At 43.6% G+C, this 20,609-nt stretch overlaps 1 protein-coding gene across 1 annotated transcript; it reads right to left on the bottom strand.

The window, feature by feature from the left end:
• Positions 1–1,356: 1,356 nt before the first annotated feature.
• LOC119165065 (glutathione S-transferase Mu 1) lies at positions 1,357–15,122 on the bottom strand. The gene is made up of 7 exons (XM_037417257.2): positions 14,884–15,122; positions 11,376–11,516; positions 10,509–10,590; positions 9,704–9,804; positions 5,710–5,805; positions 5,071–5,181; positions 1,357–1,527 (listed from the first exon to the last, which is right to left on the bottom strand). Exons 1-7 carry the CDS (start codon positions 14,917–14,919, stop codon positions 1,423–1,425), a joined length of 672 nt encoding a protein of 223 aa, XP_037273154.2. The 5' UTR covers positions 14,920–15,122; the 3' UTR covers positions 1,357–1,422.
• Between the last annotated feature and the right edge of the window lie 5,487 nt (positions 15,123–20,609).

The following is a 20,609-nucleotide window of genomic DNA, read 5'->3' as shown; positions in this document are numbered from 1 at the left end:
TAACAATGTCAAACGTCGCAACAGCTGCCTAGTAGCAAGCTTTTGCATCGTAACGCCATACACAGTGACAGCATAACAGGATCTCTTAATGTACCGTACTATACACTATGCATCATACTTGGCTTAAAAATAAAAAAAGCTAGTTTTTCTGTTAGCGTACCGACAGCACATACAGAAATATACAGTATCTGAAATTTTTCTTTTGCTACTTACGTGCTATCTAATGCATACGATTATGCAGTGAACTGCCACATCCCTAGTCCAAATGAGACCTGTAGATCAGTCATCCCACATCGCATGCAAGTGCTACATTTTTTAATCAAATTGCCCTTAATTAAAGGTGCCCGAGACAACTTCATGTCAATTTCTTGCCTTCTGTGGGTAATGTGGAATCCAAGCAATACAGCAGTGCAAACTTTGAAAAAAAAAAAAAGCAAAAAGGCACTATTTGCACTCTAACCACTTTCTGGCCCATATACAGCGAGACACATCCTTCGGCATCAGAGGTTGCGTATAGCCATGCGGTGGTGACTCTAGTGACGCCAGAGCCCGTGTGTTCAGATCGGCTTGACAACATGAGAGATGCCCATGTGGTTTCAGATAGGCCACAGTTCAGAGTGCTAGAAAATATATAAACATATTTTGCCACATACAAAAGAATCCAGGCTTTTAAATAACTCGAGAACAATTGCAACACAGTGCTAGGTGATCTGCGCAACAGCCATCATAAGACGAGACTTCCAGTGCGACTGTGTAAAAGGCGTGCAGCGAGTGGAAGTACTCAAGGACATAAGAGGCAGAGTTAAATGAAAAAGGGAACATCTCCTACCATGATGTACTCAGATTTGGAAACTCAAGTTCAGCTTCTGTGCATGAATTTTCATATTTTACATTCATCACTGTGTTCAACACTATACATACATAAAGTACCGCATTTACAAGATTGCAGGTCTACCCATTTCGTCATAATTTTGAATCTGAAGTTGGGGAGGGGGGTCTACCTAGAACCAAAAACTGGTTTCAGTTGTAAAGTTTCTGAAAGTTATCCCCACGTATTTCCAAAGCTACCTTTCCTGCACAGCTTTAAAGCACTGTCAGAATTCCTATTCGACTTCGTTGCTATTGGAGACATTTACTGTAAACTAAGGTTTTTTAAACAAAATGTGCTCGAGGTAATATTTTTTTCAAAGCGATTTGAGGGGCGGCCGATCTAAATTCGAGCAGACTTAATTCTGTAAATATGATAGCAAAAAAAGAAAAAGGTGCTGGGCCCTTTGAGGCCTCGGTCAAACGACTGGAGACATGTCTCAAAGGGGCGAAAGAAACTTGGTTTCGTGAAAGCATCTATAGAAGAAGTAAAAGTTAATGCTTATTTTATTGTCAAAGACCTTTGTTCGAAATGAAAGAGAATGAATGCTTGTTTCATGGCTTCTTCTGCAGCCTGCTGCCGAAGCTGGCCATGTCGCCATTGAGAGGCCACTTAATGCACTTGTCCGACTTCAGGTAGGCCGCAACGTGCGGAAGAGCCTGCAAGAAAAGAAATAGGTTTACACACATTGGTTAGTGCTCTCACTACACGGCCAAGTGGCTTGCAGCAAATTAGCACCCAAAGAGTTACCGTATTTACTCGACTAACGCCACAACGATTGTAACGCGAGGGGAGACTGTTCATCGCACCCAAAAAGAAAAATGAAACAAATAAAAGGATTGTGTGAATCGCTGCACTTTCTTGACAACCTGAATTTCGGCACTTGTCATGCAAGGGTCAACTTTGAATACGAAAAATTCGGAAAAAATTTGTGTTACAGTAGAGCAAATACGGTACCTAACAGCTTCACGTACTTTGAAGTTTTACACCATGTAGTGAAGACGAGAAAGAAGAGGGGCTCGGGTGTGTTGCTCTACCCGTGATCAGAGTTCGTTTTCAGATGACACTACATTGTGAAAGCCACCGGTGTTTAACAATAAACGGCCATATGACAAAGTCGAAGCTTCGTAGTAGAGGGCTTTTTTTTTGCCTTCAAGACTAAGCGTGATAAAGCTAGAAAAATTGTGTATTATCGTATTTACTCGATTCTACCGCGCCCTCAATTGTAACGCGCACACGATTTCCACCGCCAAAAAAAAAAAAAAAAAAACTAAACATAAGACATCGATTGCAACGCGCACCCATTTTTCTCCCTGGCCCGCCGATCACACCACTCGAAAAAACGACTCCTTTCAGGAGCGTCTTTCATTCAAATATGAGGTACGGGCGAAGCTTGTGCCCATCTGACGTGTAACAGAGCATTTGCGTCACTGTAGTTTTACCATGGACCGATGTGAGCACGCGAACTTCCTTCGCCTCCTTCTCGACGGTTGTGGTACCAGGCATGTCAAAGTAAAGAGGCGTCTGATCGACATTCCCGATTTGCCCAAGCAGGTAGCCGTTGTTGCGCCGCAAGTTTAGGACGAACCTCTGAAAACTGAAGCTTTTCATCGTACTCCTCCGCAAAAGTTTTCGCATATGCATGTTCCCCTTCGGAGGGAAAAGCCTTTCCTCTTCATAAAGTTAGTTAGCCAGCACCTGCTTGCTTTAAACTGGCTCCGCATTAGACCTTTTTCTAAGACTAATTGCATAGCCCGCACTTGGAGCAGTTCTGTCGTCACGGGCCGCTGTGCCGCTCGCTGCTCAAGCACATACTCGCCGAGCAGCTCATTAATTTGCGGAAACCGACCCTGCTGTGGTCCACTGAAGCCTTTGTGTGAAGCTTTGCTGTCAACAATCTTCTGCTTTTGTTTCCGCCAGTCCCGCACGCCTGTTTCGGGAACTCCGAACGACTGCGATGCGACCCGATTTCCGTCCGTTTCTGCACATGCGATGACTTTTCTTTTAAAACAAGCACCGTGGTGCCCTCGAGTTTTTGGAGTCGGCCCTTCTATGCCGTTGATGCTAATGCACTACAAGATGACGAACTCCTCAGCACACGTACGAAGCGCCGCACATGGGAAACACATAGGCAGAAATGGCCGACGCGCCATGCCGACGCACGTAGGGGGCAGCCATTTTGGATTTGCCGATGGCAATAGATTGACCGAAAGTTTTTTGTTCGTACTCGATTCTAATGCGCATGCGATTTATGAACTTGCTTAACCGGAAAAAAAGTGCGCATTAGATTCGAGTAATTACGGTATATGCCAAGAAGTATAGTCAACATTAACACAGAGAATGCAAACCTAGAAATTTGGCTGGCCAAGCTTCGACTCATATTTTACTGCCGCAACAAAAAACATTGCTTCAGTGGAGCTATTGTTTATTGACTGACAGATCAAAATATACATGTTAATTTCAATAATGTCAAACAGTTAACAGGAGCCCCTAGAAGCATGTCTAGATCCATACGTGTGTTATGGCTGATGGGTTATTTGAACAGTCAATTAGCATCATTAATGGCTGCATTCCTGTGGTGTTTGTTGGCCTAGCAAGCCATCAAAATTGACAGGAAATCTTTTACTCGTCGGCATACTACAACTGCTTCGCACAGATCTACCTGCAATAACCCCTTATAGACTTAACTACAGTAGACTCATTAAACGGCACTTGAATGGGCCAGAGAAATATGCTTTATTTAACGGGAGTTCCATTTACTGACAGATCAACAAGGCTGCAGAATACAAGCACCAAACCAATCTTGTCAGAAACACTTGTTCCAATGCAGCAGTTTCTAACAGACTTCAGTTTACCGACTTTCTAATGTATGTTAACTTTCTGTAGGGTGCAACTTTGTGTTAAGGTTTTGCCATGAATTTGTTATCTCTTACTACTATTACACAGATGCCCCAGGATGTGGCATCTGTGTTATACGCTTCTGTTTCCACTTAGAAAGCTGGCGAGAACAGAGTTATTCTGTGTGAACTCCTTTCAGTGTGCCCAAAATGCAGTGGACCTGAAACAGAACCTGAAGGGGCCGAAAAAAAACGTGTTTCGTATAACCGAAATTACATTTGCCGAGAGATCAATTACGATGCAGAATACAAGTGTGAAACTAGTCTTGTCAGAAGCACTTGTTCTATTTAAGCAGCAGTTTCGTTGAAGAGATATTCATTTACAGTTTTCAGACTTGGCAGGAACGGCAAATAGCCTGAAAAACTAAGCCAAAAAAAAAAAAGAACATGGTTTAGACATAATAATGAAGTTTACTTGATTTACAGCAGCCAAAAAAAAAAAAATCCCCATAATGCCCTGCACCATGCTGACCTCGGTGACGAGCAGATTTGGTTGTATTTGGGCTACAACATCATCATCAGAGTGTTGGCAAATTGCTGCCACCAACCGTTGCTGAAGGCACTGTTCATGGCGCCACGCAAACAAAACGATGCCAGTCACAAAAAGATGCACGCACTTCTCGTCTGTCTGGTGGGGTCAACCCGGTCTGGTGTTTTTTTCATCTGCACTGACACTGCAAGTATGCAAGCCTCCAGCGTTTTGCCTTCCTCAAAACGCTACTGCTACAGCCACAAACGAACCCACATGTTCCGGGCGAGTTGCAGAGCACCATTACCAAAGATCGTGTCCCCGACGCAGTTTAGCCAGCCAAGAAAGATCGGACGTGACGTCCGAAACAAAGCTTACGTGCGCTTCCAATCTTGGATGCCACACAACTACCCGCCAGAAGTCAAACTCTGAACAATGTGCGAAGAGCATTTTAGTACTCTACCCCGTAACGGCCTTTGGCTAACAGTATAAAATAAATAAACTCGTCCAGCCTGTGCAAAACCCAACATGGCGGCAGTCAAAGCTGAGGGGCATGGCTCAAAATGAGCAATTTAGTGCAGAAAATTGAACTTTGGTGCACAGGTTCATCCAAAAAATAGATTGCGGAAATGAATTAGTGTAATGGGAACCCTTACCGTGCACTTATGAAGTTCAAAATACCCAGAGTGAATTTTTGGAGTCCAAAAAATTCATCAGCCATGGTACTGAGTCTACCTTAATTGCAAAGTAAAAACTTACGACTTCATCTTTTTTTTGTAGCTTGTGAAACGGCGACAAAACACAAGCACAATGCGACATTCCTCAATGCTTTGTACCTCAATGCGGTCGACGAATGCCTTGAGGTTGGCGAAGTCCTTCAGGCAGTCAGGAGCAAAAATGAGATGTTGGGCAAGCATCTCGTAAGCAATGAAGTCAACATAGGTGAGCTGGAAAGAAAATAGAAGGGGAAAGGAAATCCTTACACACCCGAGATCATAATATGGTGTAGCTAACTGAAGTTATTGTACTGTAATATAAACATCTCAACACACTCTTACTCCATGCTACATGCAGCAATGAAAAAGACAGGAAGAATAATGCAGAACAGAAGCACACATTTCATTTTAAAAGAAATTGCAAAGACTGAAAGATTGTTTCGGAAATCTACATTCCTGTGTCATTCTTATCAAGTTATACCTCGTATGATTTACACATTCTTTGCCGCAAAAGCTACATTGCATTTTTCCATGCGTGCCATGCTTCTGTTTACCATTCTTACCATCTTGCATGCCATATGAGCTACTTTCAGATAATTCCCTCCTGTGCTTTATATTCTGCCATCTACAGTCAAGATGCATTGTTAGTTGCCTACCTTTGCCCATCCCCTTCGAAATATGTAAACATGTTTCTAAACAAATTGAAATAAAAATTATAGAGCCCTGAAATGCACAGTGTCCATGATGTGCCCAACTTACATTGTCCCCAGCAAAGAACTTGTGGGTTCCCAAATAGTCGGAGAAAGCCTTGAGAGAAGCCGGCAGGTTCTTGAGGTAGTCACCCTTCAGCTTTTCCTGAAAGAATGTTAAAACCAAAAGTTAGTTTTCAAGATAAAAACTATTATTAGTTATTTCATTCAATATCTATGGTCTTTGTCATAGGCTTACTGATCAGGATTTCCAGACGAGATATTCGTACGTACAAAAGAAATGAGGTTGAACCGCCAAACTCACCACGCATATGCCACGTATCATGTTACCAAAACAGGGAATTATAATGCTACACAAAAAAATACCTCTAAAAAATTTCAAAAAATCTGAACACAGTAGCGAAGAGGAAGATCGGAAAGGTTAGAAATTTCTAACAGCGTGTACTGCTGAAGCCGCTTTTTTGGCAAGTAAACTTGTCTTCGTCTAGGCAGCAAATTCAAGTCGTTTGTCGAAACATTGGTTTAGCCACAACCACCACTCAAATTTTTAAGAGCTTGCCGAGAGGTGCATCAACAAATTAATTTTACGTCAATCAGTCACAAATGAATACTACTGAAGTGCTCTTGCAAAGGATAAAAAAAAGGTTTTTTTTCCTTCTTAACAGTTAAGCCTTTATGTGGCACTTTCGAGCACGCGGTGCGCGAACAGACTCGCGAATTGACTCGCTCAGCTTCGGATCGAACTGCAAGTCCGAGTCCGGGGGAGTAATGTAATGGCAAGTTCGAGTCGCGGCGAGTTCGGTTGAGAAAAGTTTAGAGAGTCCGGTAGAGGAAAGCTTCAATGAGTCTGTCCAAGTGAGCCTTACGTGCGAAATACAATCAAACCTCGATATAAGATAGTAAGATGGTAAGTCTTGAAATTGTCTTGCAATAGATTTATTGTTAGGAACACACCTTTATAACAAACTTAATTGCCTGCAAGATGCAAGTTTCTTCAAATGAGGTCTACGTGTATATTTCTTGAAAGAGCCTGAGTGAGCTCCACGGTGAACGCACACACACACACACAAAAAAAAAAAAATAACACAGGACAGGGAAGGTGCAAAAGAAAAAAAAAGACTGCGCTGACTCAACTGTTTTTTGGAAAAAACAGGGTGAAAAGTATATATATATAGTGTAATGATAATAAATAGTGGGGCTCAGGCAAGGGCGCAGGCTAGGTTAGGGAAGCCGAGGAAGACGAAGTCAGAATAAGAACAGCCGGCCTGCAGCAAAGGCGTTGTCTCTTATTTCTCGTCGTTACAATGGCGCAGTCGACGAAGAAAACGGCTTACGTCTCGGTTTCGTCATCCAGAACGCCCGCCGACGTGCAGCCGCGGTAAGCGTCGCTTGAGGACGGCGTCAAGGCCTCCTCGGCAGCTGTTTACTGACACCACCGTTCGGGGACGGCGTCAAGGCCTCCTCGGCGGCTCCAGCACCCGTTACCGGTACCAGTTCACGATAAGGAACGCCGTCACGCTTCTTCGCTGATGGAACCCGCAAGGCGTCCGTCGCGGCCAGCATCGATCCCAGCACCGACGGATGGCGTCCAGGCCTCCGTTGTGGCTCCGGGAAACTTGTCCTGGGACGCGACACGTCGCGGCAACCATGCGCACGGGCCTCTCTCACCTAGGGATGGCGTACATGCCTCCTCCATACCTGGCAACCTGTCGGCGCTTCAAGCACCCACCGTGTACGGCGTCGAGGCCTACCCGGCGGCGCAAGACCGCTTCATCTACGCCACAGTACCAGGTCACAACTCATCACACGGGTTCCGCTTGCCTGGGAACGTCGTTGACGCTTCCAGCGCCCTGGAACCCATGTCCACGATTCCTACCACAGCTGGATTTCCAAGGGACGCCGTCCACACGTCCTTGGTCAGCAATTGTACCACCTCGAGTACCGCAGTCACTGTATCCTCCGCAGAGGCGGGCCTTGGCTCTTCGTGCGGATCACACGACAGCGCAGCGGAGCTGCAGCATACCATCGCGCAACTCCGCGTCACGACCAACGCCCTCATAGCGTCGAGCTCCCAGCTATGTCCTGCCATCTTGCCAACATTGTGCGCACTCAATGCCATGTTGGCTGCGGCCGCCTCACAAAACTTCGAGGTAAGCTCGCCCGAGAACCGTCGCAATCTCGGGCGTTCTCTCACGGAGGTATCAGAGCAAGTGAACTGCTTGGCGTGGGCACATCTCGGAGTTTTGCCCGCAGTCCCGCCATCGCCGATTTCCTTCGAGCTACCGGAGTTTCGCGGCTTCCAGGACGATGCCAAGGAATGGGTGGCAACCGTCAACGCTGTCGGAGATCACGCAGCGTGGACGGACCAAAAGAAGTGGGGCATGGCCATAGACCGCCTTCGGAATGCTGCCGCGGCTTGGCATCGATACGAAGGCGTGCGGCAGACGTCCTGGGTGGACTGGAGTGACAAGCTCATAGCTGCTTTTGGACGGAGTCACCATCACCTCTCCACGACCACCCAGTCTTACGCGACCGCTACCGAGAATAGATCCCAGAAGGAGACCACCCTCGCGGCTTCAGCTGTATTTTGCAGCTTCCCGACAGCCAATTTAACCACCTACCCTGGGACGAACAACCCTACAGCGTTGACCCTCACTTCGAAGCGACATCTCCTGATATCACGTCAGTCTGTGGCCGAGTGTGCGGACGTCTGCCACACGCTAAGCGCCGCCTCCTTCAAAGTCACTGTCAACAAAGACCTACCAGAGAAGGTAATACTTCCGGTTAGTGACAGGTCATCTGACAATGAAGGCTCTACTGCACGTGAAACTATAGGAATAAACAGCTTGAGCATGAGTCCGACAAAGGCAGTGCTGCAAGAGCACGCGTTGCCTCTCAAGCTGCAACCTGAACTCGGCTCTCAGATGACTACAAAGACACCCCGACGCCCCTTGCCACACCGCAAGCAACGCAGGCGTCGACGCTCAGTGCAGCAGGTGACGGTGCAGCGTGGACTATTTCCAGCATTTGTAACACGGCTGCGACAGGATGCTCAAACCGACGAGATTAAACCAACGCGGCCACTTTGCAGGAGTCTGTATCTCCTGCTAGCGGCATCTTGTCCAAGTCAACAGCGTTGGCCCCATCGTGGACGACGCCTGCACCGACCATCACGTCACAGCCAGTGTCGTCCTCCGGAATCTCCTTCAACAAACTTCCATGTGAAATATCAGCTTGGCCGAGCCCGGCCACCCCGGAATAGTCAATGCCGCCCACCGGAGACATTGTCGGTAGCCCACGAGGCTCGCAGTCGGGGCCGAGTGTAATGATAATAAATAGTGGGGCTCAGGCAAGGGCGCAGGCTAGGTTAGGGAAGCCGAGGAAGACGAAGTCAGAATAAGAACAGCCGGCCTGCAGCAAAGGCGTTGTCTCTTATTTCTCGTCGTTACAATAGGTACTGGCCGCCTATATCGCGACATGCGCAGAATAAGAGGTGCACTGAGGTAGCGTTGTCACTTTCATGGCAATAAACAAGATTGGCCTAAATAACTTAATTCTTTTTCATGCAGTGTGACGAATGGTTCACTAATGAACTTGCTACTACTAATCTTTATATGATATGCCTCACTGATTTCTCTTGTTAGCTGGTTAGGATGCTTGAAGATGATGAAGGTTCTCTCAAAAATGGGACGACAACCGCATGACCTGCAATGTTCCTGCAGATGAAGTCACGCGATCCCTTGAAGAGAACTCATGCTCCCTCAAGCGAACATTCACACATCGTTTCGTTTGTCCCACGTACTCCCTACCACACGGTAATGGAGTTAAATACAGAGCTTTTTTACGAATGTGATGCACTTGTTCTTATGATTCACAACGCATCTCCCTTTGGCTTGTTTGTTTTTCAGCGCATTATCAACCATCGAGCTTCACCTTTTAGTGCCGACCCGTGCAACATAGAAAAGCGCTAAACATCGGAGCTTTTATAGGGGGCAATTAACGAAGTCACAACTGCGATCAACAAAAGAAAGAGTGATACTCACGAAATCAGGGTTGTAGCAGAGACGAACCCAGTTCATACGGAAGTCAGCGAACTGCTGCTCAGAGACATCCACTCGCTGCTTCTCGGCTTCAGTCTTGCCCTCTGCGCAAAAAAATCAGCGTTGAAACTCCCCAAACGAGCAGTCTCCGGTGCCAAGATTAGACCCGTTACACTCGTTGCAACTCCTCGAAAGAGTAGTCTCCTGCATTAACATTAAGCAATTGGCCCTAGTTTAATGTCATTAAGCTTAGACAAGTGTATTCTACAGCAAGCAAATTAAATGACTTTAGGGGGAAAAAAATTTGTTGCTGCCATACAGTTCTACTTCTTCCATAAATGTACAATTATTCTTCCACAGCAATTCTCAGATGAGTCATTTCACTCAACTTACAATTTTACAATCACACTTAACTGTGAAACCCTCATTTCACAGGGAAGACTCAAAATTTTCCTTCTCCAAAACAGTATCCAAGAAATTCCGCAACACGTATTAAAAATACTATGGTTTTCGCTCAAGTTCCTTTTTGTGTTTGTATACTTATTTGTGTTAAGTGTGCTACAGTTATATTTCTTTCCATGTATGCATTAAGAACCTTTCTTGCAAGGACCAATTTCTGGTGTGCAGCAAGCAGATACAATGTGGTTTGCAGTTTCCCGCTGATGTCTTCCATTCAATCCTAGGCCGCTATGTACTACAACAATGTAAATCAAACTAGCCCGAGCTCAAGATTCTGTTGAGGTGAGGTTATATTCACTACAGTTCAAAGAACCAATGCGTCAAAAACTGCAGAGAAATAAAGTCATACCCAAACCATGCTTCCTGGCGAGGTAACGCAGGATAGCCATACTCTGGGTCAGCTTGACATCGCCATCAATGTAGTAAGGCAGCTGTAAATGAAGGAAACACAATGGGGCATGCAGAGAAAAATACCACTTTGACTTTCTCAGAGACTAAAACAGAGCAATGCCCCCCAAAAAGAATCGGACATTGGCAGCTGTTAACGCTGAGGAAATCTGTGCCAAGATCACAGTTTGCACGCCAACTATGAAAACGCCAAAAAGATGTTTTCTCACAGAAATCCAATAAAAACGCATAGCTAGCACTGTATGCCGTCTTACAAAGTGCTGCTGAGATGGTCTTTTACGAATGGTCGAGTAATACTGACCAAATTATACCATGAATTTGCCAAGTCATCAAGCTAGTACGAGAACGTGCTACTGTAGTTGCATTTCATGTGCTGCATATACTCAAATTTATAAAAACTATTCAGATAAGTCAGAACATGCACACTAAATGGCTGGATCAATGGCGTGTGTGTGGCTAGTACCTTGATTGCGTTAGCATTTGAGGTACTTGTCTACAAGCTACTGCACATAGGCTACTACTGCATAGGCTAGGGTGTTACTTTAGCCGCAGCTTTGTTACTAAAACTCCGTCATTCTAGACATTTCTACGTATTATCGGTGCAGCCTCATAAGAGGTGTACGTTAGTGTTCCCATAAGTATGTCTGAGCCTCACTAGTTCCACCCCGCTCAAAATACAGCAACACCATAAAAAAGATTGAATCCGCAGTGCTGTGATAATCAGCGCAATGTTCCATATACTCAGCTAACAAGGCCAGTTTCCCACCCACAGCGGAAATGCAAACAAGCGAACGAGAGCTCGTCGTACATTGGGGAACTCCAGCCCAAGCTTGGTCTTCTCGTTCAGCCAGGAGCTGCGGTCAAAGTCCGGCGGGGGTCCGCACGTGTAGCGCTTGTCGTCCACCTTGGCGTCCACGTGCGCAAGCAGCAGACGGATGGGCTGGGCCAACTGAAGAAAAAATTGCCGTGGCCAATTAGCAACACATGCAAACTATAGTATAATGAAGCTGTTGCATTTACATTAAAACCACAATATAACAAATTTGGATATAATGAATTATTGGTTATAATGAAGTGATCAATAGCTTTTTCATGAATAGTGTTACAAATAATCGTTTATAACAACAAATTTTCAGATATAACGAAGTATTTTTGTGACAGAAGTGACTGTTATACCGAGGTTTAGGTGTACGTAAAGGCAGCAATGCAAGACAGTTGGAGGACAGTTTCAAGTGAAGTAGCAAGGTACCTGTTCAAGTGAAGTAGCAAGCTCAAATATTCACTGAACAAGTTGGCCTGCCATTTACGAAATGTGCTGCATGGAACTTTGGGAGTTCGACATGCTAATGCAGTACTAAATGCCTTGGAGTACCTCGCAAGAGTGGCCCTTATACGAGTAGTTGCTTTACATAGGAACAAGACTTTTTTTTTTTTTCAAGAAAATTGCAATAAAATTAACAAGCCACTTTATTGAAAATTCGAGTTTAGCATGAAAATTTCTAGCACTATCTGTACACTAAGTGTATTCTAAAATACTAAGCTCAAGCTCTTTCAATAAAAAAAGTCACACTCAAAAGCACCAGTACAGTTTATATTATTAAATTATATCAGCCATTCACTGCCGATTTGCATAATATTTACACTAGACTGTAGATCCATGAAAGCAAAAATTTGTATCTATTGCCCTAAAGTAGTATAATCAAAGATTTGATTGCCGTAGTTCCTTTGACTTGGAAGCTTTAACAGAAAAGATCTGACAGTACAATTAAGATACAAAGTGAACGATGAACAAAGACCTGAAAATATGCAAACTCATCACCCTTTTCTGTAAAGATACAGCATTTCTCAGTAAGGCAACTAAATTTCTTCGTTTTTTCTTTAGGAGCAACCTTAATGGCCTATCAACAGCAGCCTATTAGAACCTGAAAATAGATACATTTACTTGCAAAAACAAGCTGTCCTTCTGTGCAGCTTGGTTTTGTGAAACCAGCCTAGAAGCACCAGCTAGATCTTATTCAAGGCACTCTCTGCAAATGTTATCACTATGCATTGTTAAAGATACCGATGTTATTGCTTGTTTTGTTTTTCTAAAATATTGTCAGTGACTGACATCAACAGGGGTGGCGCCAGGATGTTTTTACTGGGGGGGGGGGGGGGGCAACCACGAAAAGTCAGTTCCTCCGGGGGGGGGGGGGGGGCAAGCTAGCTCTGCTCCTACTAGGTTTTCAATATATGCTTCCGGGCACTTGGGTGGGCATAGGGGGGGCAGGCGAGAATTTTGGGAGGGCTCCAGCCCACCCTTGCCCCCCCCCTGGCGCCGCCCCTGGACATCAAAACCACAAGAAATTTGTTGAGACATTCAAGGCATTCTTCAAACTTCGTGCAAGTTTTTCCACCTGAAACCAGCGACACAAAAATTGTGTTGGAGAAAAATTTGGACTATCGTTAACTGCGAGAAGTGCTCGATACCTCGATAATGGGCGATCATTCCTGATCGGAGCGTTTAAGTTGAGCAAATCCTTTTAGCGTAAATGCCAGTAGGCGGGGCTTATATTGAACGTAACGTTCCGGTAATTCGTAAGTTCGATATCGACGCGACATAGCTCTCGTACGAGTGCAGCTATCCATACAAAAGAGAGAAGGAAACCCGACAAGTGGGCGGGTTCCTCCTCTCTAGCGTACACAAGTGGTGGTTGCCATGGTTACGGCGAGACGGTGCGTGATGGAGCGCCAGGCACAGCGCGTTCCACCGAGTGCGCCTTTATTCCGTGCATTAAAGGTGACCTAAATACGAGCTCGACATTCACATACCTAATTTTCTTTTTTGTGTCTCTTCTATTGAGCACCATGAAACAGTGCTGAATACAATAAGCGTCTGAACGATTGCAACAGAGTTGAAAGGCAGGCTAGGTACTAAAAATTAAAAAAAAAAAAAACACGTTCGCATGCAGCTGCAGTGACGATTTAAATTGGAACGCCTCATGTTTCACGTGCCGAATAAAAACGCAACAATGCAGCCGCGGGAATCGAACTCGCGACCTCGTGCTTCCCTGCGGAATGCCACGTGGCCACCAACACTAGTGCAGCCGATTCTATATATATATAGATATTATAGAATAATTGCGTTTCTAATATCGGCTTTACACTCAGTAAGCACTGCAATCAACCGAACATAATCGCACGGGTGAAGCACGGGAAAAAAAAAAGTTTTGTTTAACCACCCGTGTTAGGTCGGCAGCCGCTATCCGCAAATGATGCAAAAAAAAAAGAACATCGTTGAAAAATAACTATTCCACGCGTTACTGCACGCAAATTTCAGCCTGGGCAAAGGTGTTCCGCTGTCAGCACGCAATAATAGTTACGAGGACAGTTTTTATCTTTCCCGCGCAAAAGAGCGTAGCTGATTGCCCCGCCGGGTCTTATCGCGGACAGAGTACTTTTTCCTCCGTGCCGCAAAACCGTTAACGGAAAGGCTTTTGTCGCGATAAGTGAGCCATTTATTGTAGCATGGACGAACGGCCTTTCCGAACTGCATGCAACCTGTTGCTAACGGCCGACTTAAACCAGCGAATGCGAAGTTTAAAGTAAAGTTTAACGTTCCTTTGACGCTGTAGGCAAAGCCGGCATCTCAGACGCATGTATGTGCTTCAAAATTCCTTTTTTTTTTTTTTAAGCAAGCCAGACTACCTGGGCGTGACGCGCCGGCCGGTCTGCGTAATTGGGTGTCCGGCGTGGGGAATGCAACCCGACCCCGCCTTAAAAAAGAAGCCCATGATTCCAGTTTTTGTGATAACCTCGAATTCGTTCGTGCTTCATTCGTTCGGCATCGAATAGATGCGACCACGGAAATTGTAGTCGACCCGGTTGCGATGCAGGTTCGCAGCGCTAAACTAGCCATACATCGATAAAAATGGGTTCGTATGAGCGTTTGTATGTTATTCATGCACGTGCCACACGCTTTGGGATTTAAGAAACGCCCCGAGTTTCCGTCGAAGACGACCCAAAAACGAAGACCGAAAAAAAGGGAGTAAAATGTAAAGCGAAACTCCTCAAAGGCAGCACTTACGACGACACATTAAAGCCGAGCAAAGGATTCGCAGAACACTCGACTTCAAGTTGCACTAGATCGCCGACTTCAATAAAATAAGATGGCGCGCCCCCCCGGCCGGCGTGCAGCCCCGGCCGAATAACGGCCGGGTCTTCGAGAAAAGTACAAAAAGACAGCGCCAAGAATGAGAAATATTGAAGAGCAGAGACGGTAAATGAAGCAGTTACCGTAGTTAATGCTTACAAGACATGCGAACAGCCTCGCTTACCCCGCGAATGTCCCAGTAGCCGAGCACAGGAGCCATGGTTGATGATAAAGTTCGCGCTCAAATGAAACACCACGCACGGAAAAGTACCACGACCGCTTGCTACGCGTGCCCAGAAGCGAATGTTGCGCCGCCGATTTTCCCGGTTGGCTGCTCAGCTCGAACCTGTTGCGGGAAACGCAACACTCGAGCCAATCCTGACGCGGCACTCTTAAAAAAACAGCGTAGTTCACAAAGTTGCCGCTGCAGCTACTTCTGTCTCATTGTCGCTTTTTATTGGCGCTAGACGTGCACTCTAACGAGCAAATTTTTATACTTGGTTGACTTACAGCGCCAGTATTTTGGGTTGTTTGGGGGTTACTGCGTGTAGCGGCGAGATTAGGAACTAACGTAGACAGTATAACCTTGGCGAGGCTAGAGCAGGTAAGTAGCTCTCTGTTGGAGCCTGGAGAAAGAGAAGGCGCCGAAGCGTAGCGTGATGATGAAGTTGAATTTGGCGATAAGTTGCCCGCCACACCTTCAAAAACCGCAATAATGAGAACATTGTTTTGAGCATTACATAACATTTCTGCTATCTGTGCGCCGTAATGAAACATACTTCAAACGTTTTTTTATAAATTTAAACGCGTAAATGTTTTGTATTGTCATACATAGATGGCGCTAATGTCGGTAAGTTATTTTTAATTGTGACAATTTTGTGTTTGTCTTTAGGACGTGCGGTGCGTGGAAGCTTTTTGCCTAAGACGCAAAAGGTCTGAGAGAGGAGGGTTGCGGCCGCGCGTGGAAGTGGGTCGTGCAGGCACGATGCGGGACGGAAGGAAGAACAAAAATAAAGTTGTTTCCGCCGCATAATAGCCGGTCTTGGACGGTGGGCAGTGCCGGAAAAGACAGCTGAATCCCGTCAATGGCACGGCGCCTTCGCAGCGCTTTGTACGGCGCTTTAATTACGGCGCGCTGCCTTGAGTGAAGGCTGTCTGGGGCGCCTTGTCTCGCCACATCACCCCTCTCCCCCTTCACTGTGTCGCGGCTGTTACAAAACGCTGTAAGAACAGGAATATAACAGTACAATACAACGTGCCTGTGGGTGACTCAGTCACGTCCTTGAACGGATCCGTGCGCGCGGGCGTATTTTTGGCGTGTCGTGCGCCTGTCCGAGCTAAGAATATTGGCGTGTACCAATGCCACGTACGCGAACTACCTCCGGGAAATAATCGAAGGATATTTTACTCGATCCTCGCGGCACGAAATGTGCTCATCTCATGTGTGTCGGCGCCAAGCACACACGTATTTTTGTGGTGCCTTATATCTGTGCATATAGTGGTCGCGTATTGCAATGAACATTGCACTTATATATGCTTCTTCAAATTAACGAATGCAGTTTTGCCAAATGAAAAGAAACCATCACACGTGTACGTGGTTCATAAAACTTAATATAATATATATTTAAACAATTAGGGTAAAAAAAAGGCATGTAGACCAATAAATAAAAAAAGCTCACTTTTTAATATCACTATTGATTTCAAAATAATATCAGCATTTTCTTTTTGCTCTTTTTGCTAAATGCTTTCTGTTAACAAAAAAAAAACACAATGGAAATAAACTCAAATGCAATAGCTGCCATACGGCCACTTTTCTAATTATCCTATATGAACAGTAGCACCAATATATGTCAGTCTTGTGGTGATGGTGTCGACGCTATCTTCACATCTTATCCCTGCACAGCACACCTCCAAGAAAAGTCCGCTTACGTATAACAGGTACACACTTAGGACAACTGAAAAAAAAACCTTTTAGTTTTTATTTATCTTGGCACGCAAAACGAGGAACAGTGACGGCTAGGGCTCAACGGAACCCATACAGGACAGATCTCACTGTAACATCAATTTTGTGCTTTCTTCAACATTTTGTGCACTAAGATTAAGTTTTATTCACTGTCTTAACTTTTGCCAATTAAATCTAACAGCTGCGCATTCATGCAACACAGCTCTTTCAGTGGTCACCAATATTGCCGGCACCTACCGGAACCACCTGAGGTCACACACTATACGTAGCCTATGACTACGTCCCCAGCTGCTTTTCGCCTGCTATGTTTCCAGGCAAATGGAAGAGTTTAGACTCGAAGTGTGTCTTTTCAGAGTTTATTTTTCATTCACTCGGCAGGAAAAGATCACGCATAATGAAGCAGGTAGGTGAGCAGTTCATTTTCCCACAGGGAATTTCATAAATTATGGTGTAATTTTGCTGATCCAGAAAAGTGTTTTAATTATAATTTATCTTTAGTGCCTCTTTTAAAATGCATGTAAAATTGAAAGACATAAAAACGTGTCTTCCAATTTTACATGCACTTTATGGAATGCACGTTTGTGAGCTTCATTTTCTGTTTGCAATCCATTCCTTTACACACGAGAACATTAAACTGAAAATTTTTACTGATATGTCATATATGATAACCACGCATTTTAACATACAGACCTAAATATATCCATATTACTGTATAAATATGACAGATACCAAATATATTTATACATAAGCTCCCAAGATAAGCAAGGTTTGGCATGATAATATGCAAATCAGTACTTCCCCTACGTAACAAAGAGAAGGGAAATAAAGATACAGTAGACTCGTGATAATTCAAACTTTGATAATTCATACTTTTGGTTAATTAAAACAAAGTTCAGTTTTTTGATTGACCCTCTATTCTTTCAATGTATTTACATGCCTCTTAATTCAAACTCCATCATTTGGTTAATGTATACTTTTTGCAGGTCCATACGAAAAAATATCAGCTGTTTTCTCACTACTATTTAAAAATTTATGTGCTTATATAATCCTAACAGTCTAAAAATGAAAAATAAGCACCTGAGGCCTTCAAGAAAAAAAAGTTTTGCAAGTAAACAAATGTTTGAAACCGTGATGCTGCTCAACTGGTATAGAGAGCTTTGTGCTGAAGGCACATATGTATAGCAATGAAGCAGTTGGCAATTCACGATTTTTTCAAAAGGTCTGATCAGCAGTAAATGGCCAATAAATTTGTAGAATTTACACCTCTACTTTCTGTTAACTGGGTGTAGATAGGGCTTAAAAAACAACAAAAAAAAATTTGATGCAATGAATTGAATGCCTCATAATAATGCGTGGTGTCACCTTACCCAGAGTCCTACATCTGAGAACTTCCAATAATTCAAACTTCTTGATAATTCAAACAAAATTCAGTGGTCCCTTTGAGTATGAATTAACGAGAGCGGACTGTATTCCCTTTTTAATGCCTTACTTTGGGCTATCTGTAATCTATAACTAAGTGATAGGCAGTGATACAGTGTATAAGCTAGTTAAGCAGCAATTTACAACTTTATTAAATAACAGTGAAACACAAACTGTGAGCTTTCTTATAAGCAGAACTTCAATAAGAACTCAAGCCAAAAATATATTGTTCAAATATGCAAGACACAAGATTCACTAAACACCTCAAGAAATGCAAAAAATATAAGCTGCATAGATTTAAAAAATGGCTAGAGCATTGAAGGATCTAAGAGGGCGACTAAAGAATACCTTCAGAAAAAAAAAATAACTGCGTCAAAATCAACATAGTATCGCTCCCCCCATATAATGAATATTCCAATACTGACGGTTTCTCTGAAAAGCTGCATTTTTTGAAGGTGAAGGGGGGGTCCAATCTATTTAGCATGCTACTTTTCTTATTGCCACAAACATGCAGCCTCAGCATAATGCTTAATTATCACAATTCATGCAATTTTGTGACTAGAATGCCATGCTGAATGTGTTAATGCCAACTGACCTCATCACCAGACCTGTGTGCAGTGACAAAATTATGCCTTCATCAAAGCACATAGCATGATCACGTGCCTATATCAAGGCATGGTAGGCAGGCCAATTTCAACGTAGGGGACTTGATGCGAGCTTTTTCTTCTCACATAGGCAGTGTCATGATACTCAGTAAACGCCTTATGTTTACTTGTTGTTACAGTTAAGCATTTCATGAATTAAGCTCAATTGTATCACAAGTAAACTACATTGCTAGCAAATGAAAATAATTACTTTTACCACAACACTTAACAATATGGCTAAACAGTTCAAACTAGCCAAAAATGTTAATCAGGGAAATTATCAGCTTAAACAACAAAGTTGTCCCATTTTCTCTTTCTGTAAACAAGTGCATAAAGCATTACTACCAACGTGATGCAGGCGGTCAAACTACTTTTAGAACACTAATCAGCGACACATACTAAATAAAATATAGCTCTAAAGAACAATGCCCTCGGAAACCATGCATAGAATAATCTCAAACCTCATTGTAACAAAATTAAGTTTGTTATATCTGAAAATCCATTATAAAGGTTTATTTGTAACACTATGTCTATTGCAACATAATTTTTCAATTACTTCATTATTACTGATATTTTGTTATATCCGGGTTCGTTATGGCGGGGTTTGAATGTAGCTACAACTAAGTTCTAATGCATGAGCATTCGACGTGGGAACAGTAAATTCCTCTGAGTGCAACATTCCAACGCCAGCTTCAAACTCGCAGTAACATGTTTGATTTTGCTATCAAATTCCGTTAATAAACAAACATTGTTGCATGATGCTCATAAAACACTAGTCAAACAATATCACACTATGAAGGAATATTCCGAGCCACATATTGCCTACATAACTAAATAACGGTAGTATTGAAACGCTCTTGAAACTGTGTGAAATTATAGGAAAGCTCAGTGATAGTCAACACTGACATATACACGACTAACATTAATTAACAAGCTTAACCAACAAGCTTAATATAAACGACTAACATTAATTAACCACAATCAACATTGCCAACAAGTGCCACTATCACGTGCAAAGTCAAAGTTAGTAGTGCTTAGCATAGAAATGCAAAATTTGTACAATGCAGCTTTCAACAAGTTCAATAACACATATTCAACATTTTAAAGCAATAAGCACTTAGGCTATCAGATACAATGCAGTCAAGGAGCTTCAATTGATTTGACTGGTAATAGTAGTTTTCTCAATGTGTACTTAAATATATAAATGTACAAGTCTTTGTGCATACCGTTCCAATCAAATCAGTTATGCAGTCACTGTGACTGAAAACTGAGATTGCGTGAAAATCTTATCAGTCACGTAACATACAGTAATTGAGTCACCTCGGTAACATCCTAACAGCTACAAACTACAACAATGTACAGACCACATATAGAAGGCAACATGTGCCAATCATAGTAGCCTTAAAAATATAGGATCATATATGCTTACAGTATGCAGTAGCAAAAAGTACTTGCTTTCAAAATAAGTTAAGCCTTTCCACCATGTCCCGAGACTGTCAGTCAAAATTGATGTGCAGCGGCTTTCTGCTTCTTTGCACATGAACGAATGCAAACCTGTTCAAATATTCTATGCGGCTTTTCTCATGCATGTAGAACCTACACGATAGCATTAGAATTGCAAGTTTGTAAAATCTGAGCAGTAACCGAACCAATGTTGAAGGGTCAGGCAAGTAAGCAGCCGAAGCGGCTGGTCAAAGAATGTAGGCCCAGGACAAACACACATTCTTTCTCAACGAGGTACTCCATGTAAACACTGGTGAAAAAGCCAAGTGGGGCAACCCAAAAAAAAAAACGGCACGTAACTCGCAGTAATCGACTACTAAGCCAGCATACTAGATTGTGTCAGTTCTTGTACATGTCTCAAAATGAGATGATCGCACGGCA

This window comes from Rhipicephalus microplus, chromosome 9 (genome assembly GCF_043290135.1).
Source record: "Rhipicephalus microplus isolate Deutch F79 chromosome 9, USDA_Rmic, whole genome shotgun sequence".
Classification (NCBI taxonomy): domain Eukaryota; kingdom Metazoa; phylum Arthropoda; class Arachnida; order Ixodida; family Ixodidae; genus Rhipicephalus; species Rhipicephalus microplus.
The sequence above is the reverse complement of the archived record's forward strand: the minus strand, read 5'-3'. Positions and strand labels throughout refer to the sequence as shown.